At 39.2% G+C, this 24902-nt stretch overlaps 1 protein-coding gene across 1 annotated transcript in view; it reads left to right on the top strand.

Annotated features, from left to right (window-relative positions):
• The window catches only part of mbf1 (multiprotein bridging factor 1), a 68144-nt gene that overhangs the window by 34684 nt on the left and 8558 nt on the right, over window positions 1-24902 (top strand). Inside the window, exon 4 of the mRNA XM_090381881.1 lies at window positions 8076-8169. Within this exon, the coding sequence (XP_090238007.1) occupies window positions 8076-8169 (94 nt within the window). The remainder of the gene's footprint in view (window positions 1-8075; window positions 8170-24902) is intronic.

Below are 24902 nucleotides of genomic sequence, written 5' to 3'. Positions count from 1 at the left end.
TAATCAGCTACCTAAAACTGAGAGATCACCCTGACAAGATCTTATGGTAATAAATAGGGTGACCAGATTATCATGGACAAAAACCAAACAAAATGCACCCAAGAGAAGAAAAGTTGGTATTTCTGGGTCCAAAAGCTTGGTCCCAGTTTATCCAAAAAGCCAAATAATGCAATTTTTATCTTCCTAGCTTTTCTAGGGTGCCATAATATTAGTGATACTAATATTATTTCATAAAATAGTGCACAAATAAATGCACAAAATTATCATGACTACAGGAACACGAAAATTGAAATACATTCTACAAGGGAAAGTTAGTAAGCAAGAAAGTAGTTGGGGGGGGGGAGCAAGTAATAAAATGACCTGAACATTACATTAATTTTTCACCAAAAACACTTTTCCCATCTCTTTATCACATTCTGGAAACCATTGGTTAAAAGACATCGGTTGCTGCCATAACCTTCAACATGCATTATTTTCACCCTCCACATTATCAAAAAAAAGTTTATGGGTCAAACAGTTAAATTGCTATGGGTAAGGTCAGCCATATAGACTGATCTTACCCTGAACTTCTTGACCATCCTCCTATATCTTAGCCCCAGCGGCTCACATCTGGTGAGTATGGGCTTGGCACACCCAGGGTCCTGAGCTGAATATCATTCTTTAATGGTCTTGAGTTGCATGTTGCTGTATGTGGTCATGTCCTATCATGTAGTAGCAGTACCCCACATCTCAATAGCACAGGCTGTTTTCTGCAAATATTTTTGAAAGTTTCAATTTCTTTCAAAATCATGCAATATGATGTAGCATTCACAGTATATGTATGTTTAAAATGTAGCAACAAGAACACTGACAGAAAACTGGTTATTGTTACTCCTGTTGATTGAAGCCTTAGATTTCATTGTTGGGATGAACCAGGATGGTGCATGTTTGATTTTGTGTTGAGAGTGGCGGACTTGCAGCTCAACCCAGTATTCCATTTCTGCCTATGCTGTGAGCTTAAAATTCAACAGCATTTTTTGCTAAATCTTGTTTTGTTTATATGATTTTTTTTGTTTTATAACAATTGTAAAATTCCATACAAGTAGGTTCCAATGTAGAGATTTCCATTCTATTTTGCTCTTCTGCCTATCTTCAAAGAAAATATTTCCACATAAGCATGACATGAAGATTTTTTTAAAGAAAGGGTAATTGGCACTGCTTGAAGACTTGAGTACTGTTCTATTTGGTCACATTTTAAAGTCTTGCCCATTTTTCTTAATGTTGCTAAGGAAAATGTGTGAAAAACTGCAAGTATTGCTTCATTTTAATTATTCAATGGAATACTTTCAGACAGAAAAAAAAAAAGTTGAGGAACCTGCAAGAGGGTCTATGTTAATATGAAAGCCTGGATGGTGTCCAGTGCTGCTCTTTTTTGCGGAGGGGGGGGGGTGTTGCAATTTTGCATATACAGTGAAACTTCCCTTTAACGGACAGCAATGGGGAACGAAAATGTGTCTGCTAGAGAGGTGTCCGCTAACAAGAAGTCTGAGGGAGAAAAAAAAAGAAAAAGAAAAATCGTTAAACGTTTAATGTAAAATTAAATTAAAATATATACAGATTTTGAACCATATTATTTGTAAATAATATACAATTACATACACAAGAGATAAAGAAAAATCGTTAAATGTTTAATGTAAAATTAAATTATATACAGATTTTGCACAATATTTTTGTAAATAATATACATACAATTGTGCTGTGCATATTATGACTTTATCTTAAGAAAAATGCATACAGTAATCACTTATTTTCTTCTGCACCTTCTTCCGGCTGATAATTTTGTTTTCAACATTTGTTTGGAATGAAGAAACCATCGAAAGTCCTTCAGTATCTTCTTCAGCGGTGAAAAACATTTTTAAACGATTGATTTGTATGAGCGCTTCTTCTATTTTCATCGGTGGTTCGTCGTTAATATGTTCTTCTACAGAATGATCTCCTTCCATTTCTTCATCCTCATGAGGAACTTCTTGAAAAATATCGATGATAATGTCGTTGATATCTAGAGCACCATCTTCTGTAGTGAGGTTTGAGTCTATATCTTTGTAGCCAGGGTCACTTGTTGCGGAAGTATCGTACATTATCATTAGATGTTGATGTTCTTGTTCTTCTTGGTGCTCCACATTGCTGTTCACAACTTCAATTTTTGCGTTTGAGAAGCCAGACTTTACAAAACAGTTCACGACAGTTTGTTTTCTAATTGCGTTTACTGAAGAGGAAATCCACTGAATCGCATCTAGGATGCTGATTTTCTTTGCAAGGTCACTTGCACATGTTACATCGTTCATGTTTGCAATGAGATGTCTTAAAACACGTTTTCTGTAGTGAAGTTTAAAATTTTTTATTATCCCTTGATCCAAGGGCTGACACTCTGCAGATGTGTTTGGTGGCAGAAAAATGATTTGAATGTTGGACAATTCAATGTGCAGGTGAGATCCAGCATTATCAATGAAAAGAATAATTTTTCTGTTTTGACGAATCATGTTTTGGTTAAAGTGACTTATCCATTCACTCATGATATCTCGTGTCATCCACGCTTTTTTATTAGACTTCCAGTCAACATCCAAAAGATTCAACTTTATGCCCTTGAAACAGCAAGGATTTTGTGGGTTTCCTATAACAAGAGGTTGTTCAAAGTCTCCCAGCATATTTGTACACAATAGTACAGTCAAGCGTTCCTTAGAAATTTTTCCGCCCTGGCACTTTTCGTTTTTTAGACTCATTGTTTTTTCAGGAAGAGCTTTAAAAAAACAACCCTGTTTCGTCACAGTTGTAAATATCCTTAGCTTCAAAATCACGACATAAATCTTCCAATTTGATGGTCCACTCTGTTACAACCCCAGTATCAACAGATCCACCTTCACCACTTACGGTTTTCCAAGAAATTTTATGCCGAGTTTTGAACTTGTCTAGCCATCCCACAGAAGCTTTGAACTCATTTACTCCCGTAGATTTCGCAACCTTCAAAGCCTTTTCCCTAATAATAGGCTCATTAATGGGAATTTTTTTAGCACGTGCGTGACAAATTTGAAGTCCAACAGTTTTCGGGAATGATTTTTGAACCTGATCATTTCCGTGTTGCCAAAATTGTTTGAGCAGTTCATTTTTTTTTCTTTAGGATGTCGCTTACCTGCATCTTCCCGATTTTGAATTTTGCAGCGAGATTCCAAACACTATTTTTTTGCCGATCATACGCATTAATGAGTTCGACTTTATCTTTTAAAGTTAAATGTTTATGAAAAGACATTGTGCACTTCACAAGACACTGAACAAAACTGAAACTGAAAAGACAAAAGGCCGACCATATTCCCCCCCCCCCTTACACACACCAAATTCATCAGAAGTTTTACACGTGCCTTAAAATTCTTGAAAAAGGGTTTAGAACCACGACGTAAACCTTGATAAAATTCAGAGAATCGAAAATTGAAAATAAACACACGATTGAGGCAATACGTGGAAGAAACGTTCCTAGAAAAAGGGCCGTGAGTTCGCCCGCCGTCCATTATGGGGAGATCAAATTAAATGCTAATCTAAACGAAATAGTGCAGATTGCATGTCCGCTAGACAGAAGCTGCAAACACGTTAAAACCAATGGAGGTGAGTTGGAGAATTTGAAAATGTCCTTTGCAGAGAGATGTCCGTTAATGAGAGGTGTCCGTTAGGAGAAGTTTCACTGTAATACAAGTGTTTCCTTCATTTTAAGTGCACTTATATCAGTCATCAAGGTTTTTTTTTTTTTTTTTTTTTTTTTTTTTGTTAAATGGCTATTCATTCAAACATTCTTCCTTAAACACTTAAAAATTGCATTTTACTGAATAGAGGGAAAATAAAATATTCAGTCTATTTTAACAAATTATAAAGCACTTCTGCTTGCTATGATTATTTTAGGCAGAACAGTAACATAACATTGACAAGTGGAACATACAGTTCATACCAATGATTTATTTAATGTCCTCACACTTCAAGTGTTAGTTTTAAAATTATGTGGAGCACTTAGACAGTCTTCCCCCCACTCCAAAAAAAGGAAAATCCTAGAAAAATTGGAAATGGGATCACCCTGGTAATAAGGTCCTTGGTTCTTGAGGTTGTCACAGTCATTCTCTCAGATATGCCAGACAAGCTGTACTTGCTACCTGAGAGTCTAAAATACGATGAAACTGATATTCGGGTGACACTTAAGTCAAGTGGACCCAATTTCGGCAAAGTCCGGACGGTCTGTGACAGCCAAATCCTCTGCTTGCACCTTCACGATGGTGGGACTGTTAGTAATCCTGGGTATAACCTCCATTCACAAGAACACAGTGTGTGACCATCTAGATGTGAACCAACGTAAGCAGGGGTCCAGGTGTGGCACCCACACCCCATGGAGGAATGCTGCCCCTCTTTGTTACCAGGCAGTATTAGGTGGTAGATGACTCAACCGGTACAATACCACCACTTTGCTAATTGCAGGCTTGAAGTGGTGAAACCCTTGTTTAGTCTCCACAGCTAAGTTCTGGTCAACCCTACCCCATCTCTTCCATCATGCAGTATGATTGATAACTTTTGAGGTTATGACGAACATCGTGGCGAGATCCAATCTTCCTTACATTTCGAGGGTACAGCTCTAAAATGGTGTTCGCTGGCCGGCCGCTAGTTAGTACACCGGACCGAACCTATTGGTAACTCTCTAGGAGGCTTCCGGATCAGCTAGTGTATAATCTTGCTACCTCTACTCTGCCAGATAGTTACTGGAGGGAGTCTGAGTAGTGTGTATTTGGGGGGCATTATCAAGGATCTGGGTATATTCTTACCATGTGTACGCCATATCCAAAAATTTCATTACTTCATACGGCATGTCCCATCCACTTTTTCTTACTATTGAATACAACATGAATTGTCAAACTAATAGAGTAAGCTTATCTGTGAAAAGATCTAAACCTCCCAAACACTTCCTAATTCATTTCACAAATATACGTGGTATCAATTCTAATCTCAATGTCCATTTCCACTTGCAGTCTGCCAAACCCCATGTTCTTTTCTGACAGAATCTCAGTTATTGGTTGTTAACTACTGCTTATCTCAGTTGCCCAAATTATTCGCTGTATGATTCCTTTCGCCTCAAGGGTGGTACTTGTGCGTATGTCCGTTCCGATATTCCCTGTCAGAGGCTTGGTAATTTGGAATCTCCTCTTTTCGATCTTCTCTGGCTTAAAATCTCTCTACCTCATTGTGTCAAATTCATCTGTTGTCTCTACCATTCTCCACTAATCACTTGGAGCTCTTTGACTTCCTCTCTTTGTAACTTGACTTTCTCCAGTCTGACTTTCCTAACAGTGAGGTAATTTTCCTTGGTGATTTTAATGGTCACAACTGCAGCTGGCTTCCCTTTTCTAGTCACACTGACCCAGCTGGTCGAGATACTGAGGCTTTTGCAATTATTAATGACCTTGCACAGATTGTTTATTTACCTACAAGAATACCGGACAATCCTAACCATACAGCCAACACGCTTGATCTTTTTCTCACAAACAATCCTAAGTACACAGTCAAAGTGAGAGCTCCTTTAGGCACCTCAGATCACAACTTGGTGATTGTCTCTTCTCCAATGGAACCTTTATCTCATGGCTATTCCCAACCTCATATTGTTTGGCATTACAAGAATGTAAAATGGGATGACCTGCGAGACTTCTTTTCTTCTTTTCCTTTGTTCGGATTATTGTTTCAAAACTTCTGATGTCAACGTTTGCTCAGATCATGTCAGTGAAATTATTCTTGCAGGAATGGAATCCTTTATCCCACACTCCACTTTAAAATCTCGTCCTTTATCTAAACCTTGGTTTTCCAATAAATGTGCTAAGGCTGTTCAAGAGAAGAATGTTGCATATCGTAATTGGCTTGTTTTTAATTCTTCAGTTTAATTTTCTAAACCAAACCTCGCAACAATTGTAAAGCAGTCATTAATCAGTCTGAACTAGTTTGAACAGGCTAAGAGTAGAAAACTTGCTTCTTGCCCTAATGGGAGCCAAGCATTCTGGTCTCTTGCCAAAGCTATTTGGCTGCAACCTTTGCCCACTTCTGTCCAAACCAGATGGTTCTGTTGTCACTTCAGCCAAGGATAAAGCTGACCTGTTAGCATCCCATTTTTCTTCCAACTCGTGTATTAATGATCTTTGTAAAACACCTCCCACCATTCCCAACACACTCCATTCAATGCCTCCTGTGGTCTTCCGTCAAAAGAATATCAGAAGGATTTTGACGAATCTTGATGCTAAGAAAGCTCCAGGTCCCGATGGTATTTCTCCACTTGTTCTCAAAACCTGTGCTCCTGAGCTTACTCCTGTTCTTTGCTGCCTTTTTTCACTTTCTTATTCCAAAGGTGTTTTCTTTCTTGTAAATTTGCCCATATCCAGTCAGTTTGTAAAAAGGATGACAAATCCCTCCCATCCAATTATCATCCCATTGCAGTTACTTCTCCTCTTTCTAAAGTAATGGAGAAATCAATTAACTGCCAACTCTTGAACTACCTAGAAACCTTCCATCTGATCAATGATTGCCAGTATGGATTCGCTCCGCGTCGATCCACTGGTGATATTCTGCCTTACGTTACCCATTTATGGACTAATTCAATGGAAAAGTTCTGGGAAACAAAAGCAGTTGCTCTTGACATTTCTAAGGCTTTGGATCGTGTTTGGCATAAAGGTCTTCTAAACAAGCTTCCATCTTATGGTTTTCCCAACTTTTTTTTTTTGTAATTGGTTATCTAGTTTTCTCTCTGATTGCTCACTGAGGATGATGGTAGATGGCTGTCTTCTAACTTCTCCACTAATGCGGTGTTCCCCTCAGTTCTTTCCCCCACTCTTTTCCTCTTGTATATTAATGACCTTCTTTCATTGACTGGAAATCCTATCCATAGTTTTGCCGATGATAGCACATTGCATTCCACTTTCCATTTTGAGAAACCTTGCCTTGCTTCAACTTCTCGAAAATCTGCTACCAATTCCTTAAATGCTGATGGGGCAAAGACAACTTAGTTGATTTCAATCCTTCTTAAACTCAGTCTTGTCTTATATCTCGCAAAAAGGATTCTTCTGCTCCTATGCTTATCTTTGGTGACACTCCGATTTCTAGGCAAAATGATATATCTTTTTTGGGGATTACCCTGACTTCTAATCTCTCTTAGCACAAGCACATTACAAATATTGCTTCCTCTGCATCTAAAAATCTTGGTTTTCTCTTTCGTTCTCAGCATTACTTTTCTTCCAAAGAGCTGTTCACTCTTTACAAATCGTAAATCCGCCCTACCATGGAATATTGTTTCCACATCTGGGGCTGTGCCCCCAAAACCTTTCTCGGGCTTCTTGATTCCGTTCAGAAGAGGGCAGTTAGGTTAATTAATGGCTCCTCTCTAACAGTCTCTACTCGCTGTCTCATAGACATACTGTTTCTGCTGCATGCCTTTTCTACAGATACTTCCATGGGCACTGTTCTTCTAAATTGGCTTCTATAATTCCCGCTGTCTCTTTCAAAATATTCCGAACACATGCCGCCAACATCCATTTACTGTCCAACTTCAAACTCACAGAACCAACTTTTCATCTTCCTCATTTATTCGTTCAACTGCCGTTTTCTGGAACAACCTTCTTTAATACGTATTTCCTGAAAATTACAGAAGTTCAAGTCCAGTGTCAACAAATATCTTCTTTCGTCTTCTCAACCTCCAACCAAAGTATGTTACTAAGTACTATAGGTTCTAATACATCTCGTGTTTGGGGTTTACATTAAAAAAAAATATATATATATAATAATAATAAATCCTATTCATCTTCAATAACTGTTGCAGAGGAATAGGATTTTGGGAAGAGGCTGTCATTCTTTGTCTACCTTAGGCACTCCCAGGCATGCTCACTCAGGTTAAGCTAATTAATGTAATTAGCTTAACTGAAAAAAGTGAGGAATTTTGACAACAGTTAATGCAATATTTTAGTGTATTTACCTATTTAAAGTAAAAATGTGATAAGCATTTGTTTAAAAAAATTCTTTTCTTTTCATATATATAGAAAATCAATGAAAAACCTCAAGTAATTAATGATTATGAAGCAGGACGTGCAGTCCCAAATCAGCAGATTCTGAGCAAGATTGAAAAAATTATAGGTAAAGTGATGAATGCAATTCATTCTGGATATAAATTTGCCACCTTAATTTTACTATAAGGATTTAAATTTAACTATAGATATGTTCTTATATTTTGTTGCATCTTAAATTAATGAGCACTGTAAATAATTAGATGGCTGATGTTTAGTCTGTTTTCTGCGTACATTGAAGCTACGTATTTCGCATAAGAAAACTAGTACAAACAATAGATAGTTAATTATTAGAAAGAGTTAAAGTTGTGTAAAAATTAAAAATAAAGGATATTTATATATATAAAAGAAAATATTTAGTCTAATATAAATGAATTTTCACTTTCACCCTGCACTTCACTCTCCTGTTTCTGTTAAAGTTCCCAGAGGTGCGCGCGCTCTCTCTCTCTCTCTCTCTCTCTCTCTCTCTCTCTCTCTCTCTCTCTCTCTCTCTCTCTCTCTCTCTTTACTTCTTTGGATGGAAACTGAAGATTTCCTTGAACCTTATTTCCAAAATAGAACATTTTGTCTCTTAGCTATGCCTGCATGATATGGGAAAGTAGAGGTCTGTGTGTGCTCAGAGCACCCCCTACCACTCATACACAATCTTTGAGAAAGAAGGGAACCTGGCAGTTGTAGTAAATCAAGGGACTCCACTGATTGAATGGTGGAGCTAAAATAGAGGATGGATTGGTTGCATCTGGTCCTTTTATGGATTTGTAGTAATGAACCTTGTTGATGAAATTGAGAAACAAATGCTCTGTTTCCCAGATTATGTTGATAGTTGGAATGTGGAAGTCTTCCAGGTACTCCTTGCCATGGCTTCATACTTTAAGAATATCATCTGTATAATGGACCTGCTAAGATTTCTGCAGGGGTAATGGATGCAGCAGACCTCCTCACACTGAGTCCCTTCCTTTTGATAAAAAAAATTCTCCTTGAAACGGAAAATAGGTTGGTCACCTGTAATGTCTCTGAGCTCTATGATGTTGATAGTTGGATGGGTGTTCTAGTGAAGGTGTTTTTCCAAGCTACCCATGATGCAGTGTTGATTCATCAGCAGAGTTTGCTAAGGTATCCCCATGTTGGGAAATCTGTTGGAGTCTTTTTACCAGGTTGTGTGAGTTTGAAAAACTGAAAGTGTAACGACAAAAGCCCTCTTTCTCTCTCTCTCTCTCTCTCTCTCTCTCTCTCTCTCTCTCTCTCTCTCTCTCTCTCTCTCTCTCTCTCTCTCACACACACACACACACACACACATAATAGACATGATGGAAGGTTATTTCAGAAATCAGCAATAAAAGGGATAAACAAGAGAGATGAAAAGTTGTTGATTCTGTGAGTTTGGAGCTGGACAGGGATGAATAAATAAATATATGCTGACTGTTTGTGATATAGGTTTGAACTGGTTTGGAAGAGAATGGGGGAATTTCAGATGACAATTTGGAAAATGGTTATCCATGGAAGTACCTTTTTAGAAGTGGTATGTCAGAAACTGAATGTTAGTGACACGAACGGAGAGATGGTTTATTAATTAAGTATTGAAATGAGTCAAGAAGCTTTAGAGAGATTTTGGGTGCACCACATTTGATTTGAGATTTGTACAGAGTGACAAGTTGTTTAGAATAAAAATAATGTTGAGAGTGGTTGAGGTGGGGAGTTGATTCAGATAAAGCAATAATTGTGCTTATAACAAGAGATAGATTACAGGTCAGAGTAATCCCTAATAGATACAAAGGGTACTAGGAAAGTTTTGCAATACAACTTTGTTTATTTAATTTTTTCAAAGTAATTTCCTCTACATTCAATACACCTCTCCATCCTCCGAAACCAATCTTTAAACCAGTTCTGCCAAGTTTCACTAGGGAGTAAAGCACACTCGTTGTCCCAAGCCCGTAGAAGGTCCTCATCACTGGAAAACCGCCTCCCTTTTAGCTTCATTTTCACATGCGGGAACAGTGCAAAGTCACAGGGAGCAAGGTCTGGACTGTAGGGAGGGTGCTCGAGAAGTTTCAGTCCTGTCGTGGTCAAATATTCGGTGCAGGCTTTGGCGCGGTGAGCTGCAGCATTATCGTGATGGAGGTACCAGGTGTCCATTCTTGACTTTGGCCGCAGGTTCTTCATAGATCCAATGACTTTAGGCAGGCATTGTTCAGTATACCACTTAGCTGTGACTGTCTTCTGCGTGTCCAAAACGACACGTTCCACAATTCCACTCGATTTGAAAAATACAGCATCATTTTCTTCTTTACAGATCGGGATTTTCTGACAATTACGGGTGTGTCGTCATCATCAAAGACCCAAACTTTGTTTTGAGCCTTGGTCGGCAGATCGTAATAGTACAGCCAAGTCTCGTCACCTGTCACGATGTTGTTCACATACCGAGATTGTCCCTTATCAAACTTTTTTAACATCTCCCGGCACCAAGTCACACGTCGTGTCATCTGCTCTTCAGTCAGTTGATGCGGCACCCAGAGAGAACAAAGTTTCTTCACGTGCAAATGATCTTACAGAATCGAACGAATTGCTGGTGCATTTAGGCCCAAAGTATCCTCTATCTGTTGGTAGATCACTCGCCTGTTTTCGTCAAGCATTTTCCTCACAGCAGTAACGTTTTCCTCCGTAACTGACGTTCGTGGCCTTCCCGGCCTCTCAGAATCCTCCAGAGTGAAATTTCCCCTTTGGAATTCTCTATACCACCTGAATATCGTTGTACGATGTGGACAATCATCATCTAGTGCAAGAGTCATTTCTTCTAAGCACTGGTCTATGGTTAAACCACGCACGAAATTATACCGCAAAACTGTCCTTATCTCATTTCGTGACCACGATGCCATCGCAAGCACTTTACACTCTCACTACTAATGAATAACTGAGCCCATCGACTTGGCGCGGCGGCTACTATGCACGTATGAACATGTCTCAACATGCAGCAACAAGCAGCTTCCTGTGATTCATCGTTGCGTCATATTGCAAAACTTTCCTAGTACCCTTTGTATGAGATCAGGAATAATTGACATTTAACTATTCATAGTTGCTGGTGAAATTGATATTTCTTATGGGACATATCAATTAATTTTAACAAAGATATAGGAATATAACATGTTTCAGCAAAGTTGATGCCTAGCTCCTCACTGATAATCACAGAGAATGGCAATTTCTTGTACATCATTCAGCATTGTCCTTAAAGTCCAGGTTTAAAAAAAAAAAAAAAAAATTTTCTTCCTGCTTACAGTTACCTGATCTCCATTTCAAAAGTTGGCAGGTGTGTATATGGACTCTAAAATGCAAATTATCATTTTCATGTTTTCAGCATTTGTTATTTAAAAAATTAAAATGAATAAATATTGGTCCCCTGCACTCTGTAGTTTAATAACAGTGGGCATATGTGTAAAATGAAGCTAAAATTCTATAAACTGGAAGGAATGAGCATAATAATTCCTGGAGAGTTGTGTTCCATCTTAGAATATAAAAATCTTGGCTCTTTCTAATAATACAATCTTTCACCTTCTTTAACCATAAGTGTGAGTACACAAACTATTTTTCTTGCCAAACAGGTTTATTTGCAGGTTTATCTGCCTTAAATGAACCACATGCACTGGATTTCATTACTTAGTGTTTCTACAGAGTTCCATGGGGCTAAGCAGTCATCTGGCTTTGCATAATATACATTAAAAATTGTTTGGCTCTCATGTAACACTTATTTTTTAAGAATTAGTTTTTCAATCATCCCTTTTTAGTCTTGTTTGCAAATGTATGAAGAACTTTAAGTTCACTATATCCATCTGTCAGTCTGATTCTTCTGCATGTAACATAGGTTGGTTTTGTTCAGAAAGATTTAAACCATCCTAAATTTCATTAAAATTGGACCAATAGAAGTTATACATTTTCCCTCTCCCATAAAATTTCATGTTTTCTCTATAACATATGGAAAATATGAAAGGTATTTCATATTTTCCCCCCTCCCATTTTTCAGAACGAGCACAAATAAACATTTGGCTTAATTTAGCTATGCATATACATACTTTTATAAATTAATATATACTTCAGCACATTTAACCTTAATTGAAATAAAATACATTTAATACATCGATTAGTGGGATGGTTTGTCCGTGTTTCACTAATTAAAAAAAAATGCTTCATAAAAACTAAGTGTGTCCTCCCACCCAAAAGTGTGCCCCCCAGGAGTGTGATGTCCCACACTAGGGATCCTTTGCTGTTCATAAATACAAATGTTTTAGATATTTGCGTTTTAACTCAGTAAGGAAAAGTCAGATTAACACCAAAGTTTCAGTACATGTTTTATCCCTGAAAAAAGATTTTAGGCCCAAGTTAAGCTCCATAGTTTTTTGTTCCTAAATGTGAAATAAGTTTCTAGGCCATTTGTTAAAAAAAATTATTTTTCTATGAAAGAATTTGCCCCATGAACAGCTGCAGGCTAAGAGGTACTTTTCATTTTTCATTCTACCTCCGTGTCACTTTTCCTGAGCCATTGGCTCGTTCCACATTAGGGCTATGTTAACATAAATTTACACATAATTTTAAATACTTATTTACAATCTTTTAGCCCCTCTCATTGCCTAAATAAATTAGCGCTGAGTTACTGCCAGTGCCAATGTGGGAGATGAGTCACCACTATCTGGATCTCATACATCACATAATAAAACATTATAAAAACATAAATCACACTTAGACTTCTAAGAAACTGGATTACAGGAGTGTGCAGCCACTCCTAATCTTCAAGGCCTGTAACATTTATTTAGAACTTGAACTGTGTATGCTCATAATTGTACTCTTCTCCATCTTCATTAAAAATGATAAAATATAAAATCTGTACATTTAAAACAATACATTAAACTGTATATGCTTTATACAAATTCTATGTACAAACATTTACACCTCTGAATTCAAACTGTTGTTTCCTCACAAACATAGCCTTCAAAATCTTTAAAAGCCATGTAATTTTTCAAACTTGTGAAGATCTCACTTGGCTCAATACCATCTATCTTACCCATTTTTGACAGACTCTCCTCTTAAATCTTTATACTCTACACAGTGTCATGGCAAGTGCTGTATTCTCCACTTTGCTACAAGTACATAAATCAGAAGCAACCAACTCCAACTCCTTCAAGCTGGCTCTGAGTCCATATTCAGTATTACTGTTGCATACAAGTCCAATTACTGTTGCATACAAGTCCAGAGTATGCCAACCACAAATCTCTCTAGCATTAGTTATGTCAGGCAGGAAGCTATAGATCTTTTTCTTCTCTGTTCCCAGGCAGGTTCAGCACTCCATTGATGCCATGCTTCTCTATCTTGTGCTTTCCTTTTAATTCCTGCATAATTTCCTCTTACCATCCAATCCATCATTCCAGTTCTCCTTCTCCCAATAGCTCTCTTCCCCTCAGTCATTTTCCTCGATGTGCTTTCTCTTCTCAGTGCATTTCCTATAAAGTTCTTTTGTCTTCTTAGCTCTTTTACTAACATTCTCTCTTCTACTTTCCTCAAAACTTCCTCATTACTTACTCTGTCTACCCATTTTACCCTTGCCATTCTCCACACCCACATCTCTAACACTTTTAGCCGTCTAATCTTCTCTCTTCCCAGTGTCCATGTCTCTGAGCCATATAGTACCACAGTCCATATTAATGTTTTCACCATTTGCTTTCTTAATTCCTTCTCAATAATTCTTTTCTATTACTAAATGCCTCCTCGCCCACTGTTTATTTCCTCCAGGCTTTTCCCATTTTCTGTCATTATGCTTCCCAAGTATCTGTCCACCTCTTCCAATATTGTTCCATCCAATGTTACATTGATTCTTCTTCCTGTCCACTTTGAAATTAACACTATCTTGGTTTTCTTGCTGTTAATCTTCATATTGTGCTCCTTTACCTTGCTGTTCAAGATATCCAAAGAGCTCTGTAGTTCTTCCTCATTATTAACAATCGATACCTGGTAGTCTACAAATCTTATTATCTTATCTTCCCTCTCCTACTTTTACACCTTTCTGCTCTTTTTTGTCATCTTTCATCAATGCTTCTGCATATAAATTAAATAGTAAAGGAGACATGTAAATATCCTTGCCTTACAATCACTACCAATGTCTACTTCTTCTGATTCCTCTCCATCAATCCAAATCACAGCTGTCTATCTTATGTAAAGTTCCCAAATTAGTTTTAAATCCATTTTATTTGGGCCAGTCTTTCCTAGGACTTCCATCAGCTTAACCCAATTCACTCTGTCAAAAGCCTTTTCAAGATCAACAAAACAGATTGCCAGATATTTTATCTCCATGCTTCTTTCTGCTAGTGTTCTTAATATTCCTATTGCCTTTCTGGTCCCACATCCTTCTCTGAATCCAAACTGATCTATGAATTCATGCTCTTTTGCTTTTGCTTTAATGCATTCTGGGAGAATTTTTAGTAATATTTTTGAGGAATGGGAAATTAAACTGATTGTCCTATAGTCAGTACAGTTTATTGCATTCTTCTTCTTTTCTAATGGGATAATTATGGATTTTAGAAAGTCTTTGGGCCAGCTTTCACATTCATAAATTTCCTGCAAATCCTGAACAATTCTTTCTTTGCCTCCTCTCCAACTACTTTTATAATTTCTGCTGGTAAATCATCCAGTCTGGCTGCCTTCCCTCTTTTTAATGAGGTCACTACCTTCTCAAATTCTTCTCTGATTAATTTTGGTCCTAAGGTCTCTTCTTCATCTTTTGTCGCAGGCGAGACTTTTGATTTGTTTTATGTGTTCTCCTTATGTGTTCTTTGTCGTGTGGAATTTTTTTGTTCTTGTCTTTTATCTTTCCACTAGTCTTCTTCCCGTTTGTTAAGCTCTTGACATTTTCATACATTAGATCACTTCTTCCTTTTCTTGCCATTTCCTCTAGTTCTCTGCACTGTTCTTCCCACCATTTTTCTCTTATTTCATCTATCCTAAGTTCATTATTCAAACTCTGATATTTAGTCCTTACCTCTTCTGAACTTTGGTGCTTCCATTTTCTTCTCTTTTCCATTTTGTCTATCATTTCTTCTGTGATGCATGGTTTCCTTATCCTCTTCTGATCTACTATACCTAATTTGCTTTCTGCTACTCCTACAACAATCTTTTTAAACCTTTCCCATCTCTTCTCCACTTCTATTTTCTCTCCATCCACTATCTCCCTGTCAATTTCCTCTATGAAATCTCCCACTAGTGCCATCTTCAGTACATTTAAATTCCATTTCCTCATTTTTCTCGAACCCTTTATTCTCTTGCGCATAATCTTTATTTTCATCGCTACCAAATTTTGGTCAGAATCAGCATCTGCGCCCGGATAGCTAAGTAAATTTTTCACAGCATTCCTATACCTTTTGTTGACTAAAATATAGCCTATTTGGTGCCTATCAATGTTCCCTGGTCTTCTCCAAGTGTATCTTATTTTCTACTGTCTAAACCATGTGTTTGACTCAAGCATATTGTTTAGACTAGGTAACTCTAGTCAAGGTTTAGACTAGTTAAGCTCTAACTCACTCCACTTTGTAACCTTTTCCTTTCCTCCTTCAAATCTAGGCACCTCCGTAGCCAGGTGGGAAGGAGCAGCAGTGCATAGCACACGCTTCTTGATTAGACTGGGGTTCGAGCCCGTTGCCACCAAATATGGAGGATGCGGAAGGGTCAGGGAATGACCACCGCATATCCCGGAGCAATATGGCCTTAGTTGCTAATGCTCCTAAAAACCAAACAACAAACAAACAACATCCTTCAAATCTTGTCTTCCATACTTATTTTCTTTAGGGCATGTAGTAATGTCCATTAACTTTGTTTATCCTTTATCCTATTCTTTATTGTGGCATGTTCTACGTATATCTTAACCATCAACAAATCAGCAAGCTCTCTTCTTGCTATCACTTTTAAGGCTTCATTAGAAATGGTCCTCCAGGCTTTGGTCTCCCCCAAAAAGGCAAGTCTCTGAAGAAATAAGTTGGCTTCTTACTCAACTGTTCTGTGCTCTGCACCCCTCCCGCCATGCATCTCTGGAATATAGCACTATGGGCACAAAAATACACTTATATAGAATAGCTAGACGTTCCCTTCACTCCACTCTTACATTACATCGTAACACTGTAACATCTATACCTTTTCTCTTATGTTCTTCTGATGGGGGAGAAAGGTCAAGCTCTTGTGAATTATGACACTCGTTATACAGGGTGATTTAGGAGGAATAGTGAATATTTTGGGAGGTTAAAGTATCAATTATTCTGAGTAAAAAAGTTCATATAAACATGTGTCCAATTCTCAATGGATATGGAGATACAGATGTTTGAAACTGGTGTGCACGAAGACATTATGAGAGGTATTAAACAATGATAAATGAATGATAAAAAACGCAAATAATGGACAATTTTTTACAGTTCGTAATAAATGTTTGAAAACCCCACCGCCAACCTCAGTGCACTTTGCAACTCTTGTGGTAATGACATATTGTTCTTCTGAGGTTGTTTTGGCATTCCTTTGAGGGCAGCAGTATCCAAAATGTGAGCAAGCAGTTTGTCTCTTGTATTCACCTTTACTTTGTATACTGCACTTTTCATCCATCCTCACAAACAAAAATCTAACAGAGTGAGGTCTGGAGACCTTGTGTCCAATGAACAGGACCACTGTGGCTGATCCATTTTTCAGGGAAAGTTCAATTTAGATATTGTATCACCAGATGAGTATAATGTTCAGGCTATGCTAATCCTTGTTCAGGCTATGCTAATCCTTGTTCAGGCTATACTAATCCTTAATACTAATAATTGTTTCTTATTTTCATTTCGATGCCATATGCTTGCATTTCACTATGTACTGTCTACGTACATAGTCATATTATGAAGGTACAGTAAACCCCCGCTATTTGCGAGGGTTACGTTCCTGAGAAATTCCGCAAATACTGAGTTATGGCTCCCATAGTACTAAAGGGGTTCCGTTCAAAAGTATGAAATATATAAGAAAAACTAGTCTAAAACTTTGTCTATGTATGTATTCTATGTACCTTCATAATATGACTATGTACATAGACAGTGCATAGTGAAATGCAAGCATATGGAATCGAAATGAAAATAAGAAACAGTTTAATATTAAATGTAATATTTATTAGAAATTTCAAACAAATCTTTCAAACCAGCGCCTTTGCTAGCTAAAAAACTTATCCCCCCCCCCCCCCCAGTGCTATCACCGCTTTCGCTAAAGTGTTGAGTTTTGCCTTTTCATGAATGATGAGTGAACTTAACGGAATTTTATTTTGAGTTCGGTCTTCTATCCACAGTTTTAAAGCCTTTTCCATTTTTTCTAATTTAACATCACGAGTTACAGAGCAAATTTTTGAAGCAATTAGCACATTTTCATGGACACTACAGCGGATTTTTTCTTCCGATTTCTTCATTGATCGTACCATTGACTTATTGATTTTATAATGTTTTGCCACTGACGGATCACCTTCGATCTTTTCACACTTCCCTTGTTATTCGTAGCCATATTTTTGTACGGGTTAGAAAGAACTTGTCCACAATAAAGTCACTTTCTTCCATTAACACACTTGAAAAAGTCTGTTTTACACTGCAAAACGGTAGATTTATCACTTTTGTAAGTATATAAAGTAAAAGCAAACGACGAAACCTTCCATGACCAGCGCATAACACATACTGAACAAGGATAGCAAGAAACATCCAACCCCACGATTTTGTCACCCCTCTCCCCCACCCACTGAGCGCTGTTTTGGCCGGAAAAGATGATTTTAGCCATGCCTATGTTTTTTTATGGCGGAAAACGTTCACGGTGCTTTAAAATTCGCATTTTTTAGGTTTCATTTAATATTAAATCAGCGACCGCGAATAGCGGGGGTTTACTGTACATATAATACAGTAAACCCCTGCTATTCGCGGTCGCTGATTTAATCAGTGGACTCGCCCATCGCAGTGAACGGACGTGGAAATCAGTGCTCCTGAAAAAGTGATTAAAAAAGTGTTAAAAGTACAGTTTATAAGTGCCAAAATGGGTTTAAAAGATACCGGATGGATGGAAGAATAACAGGTTAGTGATATAGTACGTGTTTTAATTGCTGTCAGCAAAAATAAGAGCTGTTAGAGTAAAACTAAAAATCGCACGGAAATATTTGCTTGGCCCATAGACTTAACATGGGAACCTATATAGGTTAAAGACATAGGATTTTGCTGACATCAAAAAATAATATGTTGCAGTCTTATATTTATATCGATGTCTATTTTGGAACATTGGAGATAATGTTTGTGACTCTGGGGACACCTCCAAAACAGATATAGTGTAAATAGAAGCCTGAAAAGCAAAATACTGTTGGCTGCGCGAGCCACACAGAAAAACAACAACAAACCAGGTGGACATATTGCCTTCTTCCCCGATGTCCAAACAAAGGATTCGGCGGGAAAAGAGCGATTGACATCAGCAGTGAACATACGGGCATCTGGGGGTTGCATTAGTGGGAGCACGGGACGACGCTCCGCACGTGACAGCTATAACTACATACAGGATAACATAAAAACACTACAGACAAAAAGGACAAGAACATCGTCACCCCAAAACTAAAACATGAATAACTCCCAAAGTACTGGGTCAAAACAGATGGTACTTGGCATAGGTCCCTATTAGCCTAACCCCTACCACGCAGAAGCACCACATACAAATCGGACATGAACATCACCATCCTTTACCACTAAATTCATATCCAATCAACCAGTGGGCAGATTGAGCTAATAATTGGCCGGTGGCCTCTTCAAACAGTTCCCAAATACCCAGACAGACCACATTGCCAAAATCCATGAACATCACCATCCTCAGGAAAAAATAAGTACAAGCGGACAAGTACAAGGGGTACTTAAAAGTAGGCGCACAGAGAGAAATAGAAACCCGGAATTGTTGCCCCACCTAAGCCTATAAGTAATAGAGGCAACAAGATGACAATACATAACAGCAGCCAAGAACATCACAGTATTTAAGAAGAAAACTTTGGCCACCTATAACTCAGCCCCCCAGAGGCACTACAGAGTTGAAACTCAGGCCGCAAGTAGGGGGTAAGAAATTCTGCCTCCCCCAAGTTGCAGCGCCCCCTGGCGGGAAAAATTTTAAAAGCTGATATCTCGGCCCCAAATAAGCCAAACAAGGAAAAAATTGATATCTGGCTTGTTCCGGGCGCCGCCTACTCACCCAGAAAGTTTCAAAGCCCTGAGACAAATAGAACCGAAAATACAGGGGAAAAACGAACTCCACAAAATAAGTTGACTGAACTGGGTACCAGACACAGACACTGATAACAGAGAAAAATGGATACCTCAACTAGTAGCGACACCTCATCCTCCATGATAGAGATGCCAGGAAACCTGACCCTGGCACCAGGACAGAAAGGGGCGAAAGACCCAATAGCAGAAATTGCGAAACAACTAAAGGATAAACTGACTAACTCCCACACAAGGGGAGAGGAAAATGACACAATAATAAATGAAACAAATGGACTAGACCATCCTACATGTGAGTCCAACCTGGAATCCTTAATGGAACTAAAAACTAAATTCCTACAAGTGTTCAAAAAAGGAAAAACTGTCACGGCCAACATGGTCGTGGAATTAGTGAAAATCTGGGGTACAGTTGAGAACCTTGTTGTAGAATCATCCCTGGAAATAGAGAGATTGAGAACGACAAAAGCAAGTAAACCTTTGCCCACATCCACACCTGTGGCAACGTTCGCCAATGTGGTAACGGCCAAAGTGGATAGAAAAACAGACCTGGACCTAATCCCATCAGGGTCACAGATCAAACATGTGATTTTGGTAAAACCAAGCGAACAAAGTAAACTCAAAACAAGCGAAGAGGTTAGTAGTACAATAACCAACAACTTCAAGACAGACTTCAAAAACATAAAAATAAAATCAATCAGGAAACTTAGGGACAGAGGAGTGGTCATTGAGACAGTCACACTCCACGATTTAAACAAATTAAAGCAATGCAACAAATTTCAGGAATATAATTTCAAATTAGACTCCCCACGTAAACTGAACCCAACATTAATAGTGTATAATGTAAATAAGGATCTCCCAGATAACGAATTTACGGAGGACCTATATGAAAAAAACTGAGGGCTCAAATATTCCCCTAGAGGACTTTACAAATGAAGTAAAAGTCCGTTTCAAAATGAATGCTAGACAAAGAAATAACAAGCACCTGGTACTTTAAGTCTCACCACGCATTCGTACGCACCTGTTCAATCATGATGGGCGCATTTATATAGGGTGGTCAGTTCACTACCTTAAAGACTTCCTTGTAGCGACTAGATGTTTCAAATGCCTGTCATATGGGCACTCAGCAAAATATTGCAGGCAGAGTGAACACACATGTGGCCACTGTGGCGAGGTTGGGCATCAGCAGGCTTCCTGCCCAAAGCCGGAAGGGCCAGCAGCATGCCCAAACTGTAAAACACGGAAACGAGATTGCAACCACTCTTATAGAGATCACACATGTCCGGAGTTCATAAGGGCCCAAGAGATCACAAAGCAGAAGACCAATTATGTTCAGTCTTACCAACAATAATACAAGTAGTGATAATTTAACATTTTGCCAGCTGAACTGCCAACGTTCGGCCTCAGTGACCTCAGATCTCACAAAATTGGCCCTAGAAAAACGGATTGACATTCTTGGCCTACAGGAGCCCTACAATTACAGGGACAAAGTAAAAGGACTGCCGCACAACGCACGGCGGCGTCTCCGTAGCCAGGTGGGAAGGAGCAGCAGTGCGTACCACACGCTTCTTGATTAGACCGGGGTTCGAGCCCGTCACCACCAAATATGGAGGATGCGGAAAGGTCAAGGAATGACCACCGCATATTCCGGAGCAATATGGCCTTAGTTGCTAATGCTCCTAAAAACCAAAACAACAACAACAACAACGCACGGATAATTCAAGCGGAACCATCAACTGACGGAGTAGGGAGAGCAGCGGTTACAAGAGTGTGGGCTGCACTAGCAGTAATGAACCCAAAAATAACGGTCACAAAAATAAACTGTCTTTGCTCAAAATATGCAGCAACAGCCTGCCTGGAGGGCCCCTGTGGGCAGATATACGTGACCTCAATCTATATGAGATGCTCAGGTAGAAACCAGGACATCACCCCATATTTAAACTTCTTAGGAACACTGTTAAATACCCTTCCAGGGAAACAATTAATAATAATGGCGGATGCCAATGCATCCTCACCATTATGGAATAGCCCCAATCTAGATGCAAAAGGGGAACTATTGGAGGAATTGATAATATCACAAAACCTGATAGTGCACAACACCCCAGGGCACCCACCAACATTCTCCTCTACCTCAGGAGAATCTTATATAGACGTCACCCTCACCAGCAGCTCAATGGCAAATGCAATAACAAACTGGACACTACACCCAAACTGGTCAATAAGTGACCACTCAGTAATATTATTTACCTACACAACAATGCTGACTTCTAGTGGTTGTAGAATCTCACAGGATACCCCGAGATATAAAACAAAAAATATAAACTGGGACAAATTTGATGAACAGGTGACGGACAAATTCAATAACAACTTTCTGGAAATAATAACACAGCTGCCTATGGAACAAACAGCGGAAAGAATAACATCCCTCCTCACAGAAATATGTAATGCCACACTAAAGAAAAAACGGAGAAGAGCAAACCAGGTGCCCTGGTGGACAAATGATCTAACTACCCTGCGGAATTCAGTGAAAAAATCCAGAAAAGATCTGAAGAAAGCAAGAAGAACAAACAGACCACGGGACCAAATAGAAAGATTACAGGAAATATACAAAGAAACTAGACGCAGATACAGTAACGAAATATATAAAGAAAAACACTTAGCCTGGAAGAGGCTGGTTGAAGTCACATTGGGGAAAGACCCATGGGGCCTGGTCTACAGGCTAGTATTCGAAAAAAATACATCCTGGAGAAGTATTCTCCTCGATCACAAACTCCCCAAACAATGAGACACTGACATGGGAGCAATCAGTAAATAAGATCCTGGATGGGATAATAAAACAGGACATAACAAACCCTGAGAGCCCCACACAGACAACCATGAGGCTCCAACACCTGGTATATACCGCAACAGCTACAGAGGACAACTTTACACACGAGGAGATAAATAATGCAATACTCTCCTTTAGTGACGGAAAATGCCCAGGGTTAGATATGATAGAGGTGGCTATCATGAAAAGACTATGGAAGAAAAACAGCCAAGTATTGGAAACACTCTTCAATGAATGCCTAGAGGAGAGCGTCTTTCCTGCTCCCTGGAAAACAGCAAACCTCAAAGTCTTAATCAAACACCCTGACAGGCCCTCACATCTAGCCTCCTCCTACCGCCCCATTGCCCTACTTCCTATCATAGGAAAAGTCCTAGAAAAACTAATAGTAGCTAGATTCCTACAATACTATAATAAAAATCTTTCCTCTAACTGCCAGTTTGGTTTCACCCCTGGGAAATCGGCAGTGGAAGCTATCAAACAGGTCCTAAATACTATCACTTACTCGGAATTTAATTATGTCCTGGGTCTCTTTGTAGACTTTAAAGGTGCCTTTGACACCCTGTGGTGGCAAAGTGTGCTGGCAAGGTTTCGAGAGGCAGAGGTCTCAATTCCGGTCTATCATCTGATCTCAGACTACTTTTCAAACGGGCATCTTGTGGTCTCAAGCGGAGCATGCTCCGTAACGAGACCGGTGACCCGCGGCTGCCCACAGGGATCTGTTCTTGGCCCAGTTTGCTGGAACATGGTCCTTGATGAGTGGCTCGCAAAAGATTTCCCCCAAATAACCAAAATAGCCTACGCAGACGACCTTGTTCTGCTCCTGCAGGGTAACTCAAGACTCGCTGGAAACTAGAGCAAAAGAAGCCCTAGACGATCTTATCTCCTGGTGCGCAACACACAAATTGGAACTATCAGCAGAAAAAACAAAGCAAGTCCTATTCAAAGGAAAACTCAATAGAAATAGACCCCCAAAAATTAAAATTAATGAACAGAGCATTGGCATGGAATCTAAATATAAGTACCTAGGAGTCATACTAGATGAAAGACTAAACTTCACAGAACATGCAAAATACCTGAGGAACAAGACTCAACAATTAACTGGAAAGCTACTGAGAATAGCAAGGAAAAAATGGAACATAAAACCATCCACACTGGCAATGTACTACAAATGTCTCTTTCTGCCCATAATATGCTGTGGAGCGGGTGCCTGGGCACCCAGCATCAAACACAGCCTGGTAAACAAGTACCTAACCCAGGCACAAAGAATCTTCCTGCTGGCCTCCTCCAGGGCATGTCGAACCATCTCAACACCAGCCCTCCAGATAATTTGTGGAAAATTACCAATAAAATTTGAAATAATACAAGCATATTCCCAAGAATTCCCCATGCCTTTGCAGAATACACAACAGACCCAAATGAAACAGACAAAGAAGAACAAAGAAGGCTAAGAGAAATGTTTGTTGCACAATGGCAAAGAGAATGGAGGGGAGAACAACCTTGTTCTTCCCCCTGGCCCAAGAAATAGACAAAACACACAAACCCTGGCTGAGACCAGGTTTATACAGCACCTTTCTCTTGTCGGGACATGGAAGCCTAAACTCAAGGCTCCATGCCCTAAGGTTAGCTGACTCTCCTGACTGTAGATGTGGGTCAACCGAAACAGCACAACACATACTACTGGACTGTGCAAATTACACAGACCTGAGGCAACCACTTCAGCTAATAACAGGGGTATACCATGTTGAGGATTTTCCCAAAATGTTGGAATCACTAGAAAACTTTCAGGCTCTAGTGACCTTTGCAGCAAGTGCATTTAAAAGGCGGAGAACCATCCTCGGCAACCCAGACTAGCAGTAAAGAAAATGAAACAACTAAAAGAAAGAAGAAGGGAAGGAAAAAGAAGGGGAAGAAGGGGAATAAAATCAAGGGGCATGATACTGGTCTACATTCCCAGTGTCCAACTGACTCAGGAATCCACAGCAATGGTCACAAACTTTGTATGTACCACAAATTACCAGTGCCATGCTCACCAAGACCAGTTAAATCTGTCATTGCCTAAGCTTAAGAAACATCCAGAGTGTAATGGTGAGTAACCATCCTAGATCACAGTAATATTGCATGAACAAAAAGTGATAATTGTGACATTGAATACAACAAAACTGAAATCAAGGGGCATGACACTGACCTACATCCTCAGTGTCCATGCCTCAGACATCACAGTACTCTGCTACAAGCAGATATGAGCCATTGAAAATAATGCATGTTGCCCACAGCCCTGCCATTTGGGAGAACCATAACATGGGTCATAAACAATGAAGGTACCATAAATCACCAAGGCCATGCTCACCAGGATTAGTTAAATCTGTAACTGCCTAAGCCTAAGGAACACCTAGTGAGGATAGGGAGGGGTGAATAATCATCCTAGAACTCAGCGGTATTGCATGCACGAAAGTGATAACTGTGCCAATGCAAAGAACAAACTTAATATCAAGGGGCAGGTTACTGACCCACATTTTCAGTGTCCTTGTCTCAGACATCACAGTACTCTGATACAGGCACATATGTGCCATAGAAAACAATGCATGGTGACTACAGTCCTGACATCTCAGGAAACCATAGCAATGGTCATAACTTTTGAAAGTACCATAAATCACCAGTGCCAGGCTCACCAGGACCAGTCAAATCTGACATTGCCTAAGCCTAAGGAACATC

Source organism: Mastigoproctus giganteus, chromosome 9 (assembly GCF_048544385.1).
Source record: "Mastigoproctus giganteus isolate SK-2022 chromosome 9, ASM4854438v1, whole genome shotgun sequence".
Taxonomy (NCBI): domain Eukaryota; kingdom Metazoa; phylum Arthropoda; class Arachnida; order Uropygi; family Thelyphonidae; genus Mastigoproctus; species Mastigoproctus giganteus.
The sequence above is the reverse complement of the archived record's forward strand: the minus strand, read 5'-3'. Positions and strand labels throughout refer to the sequence as shown.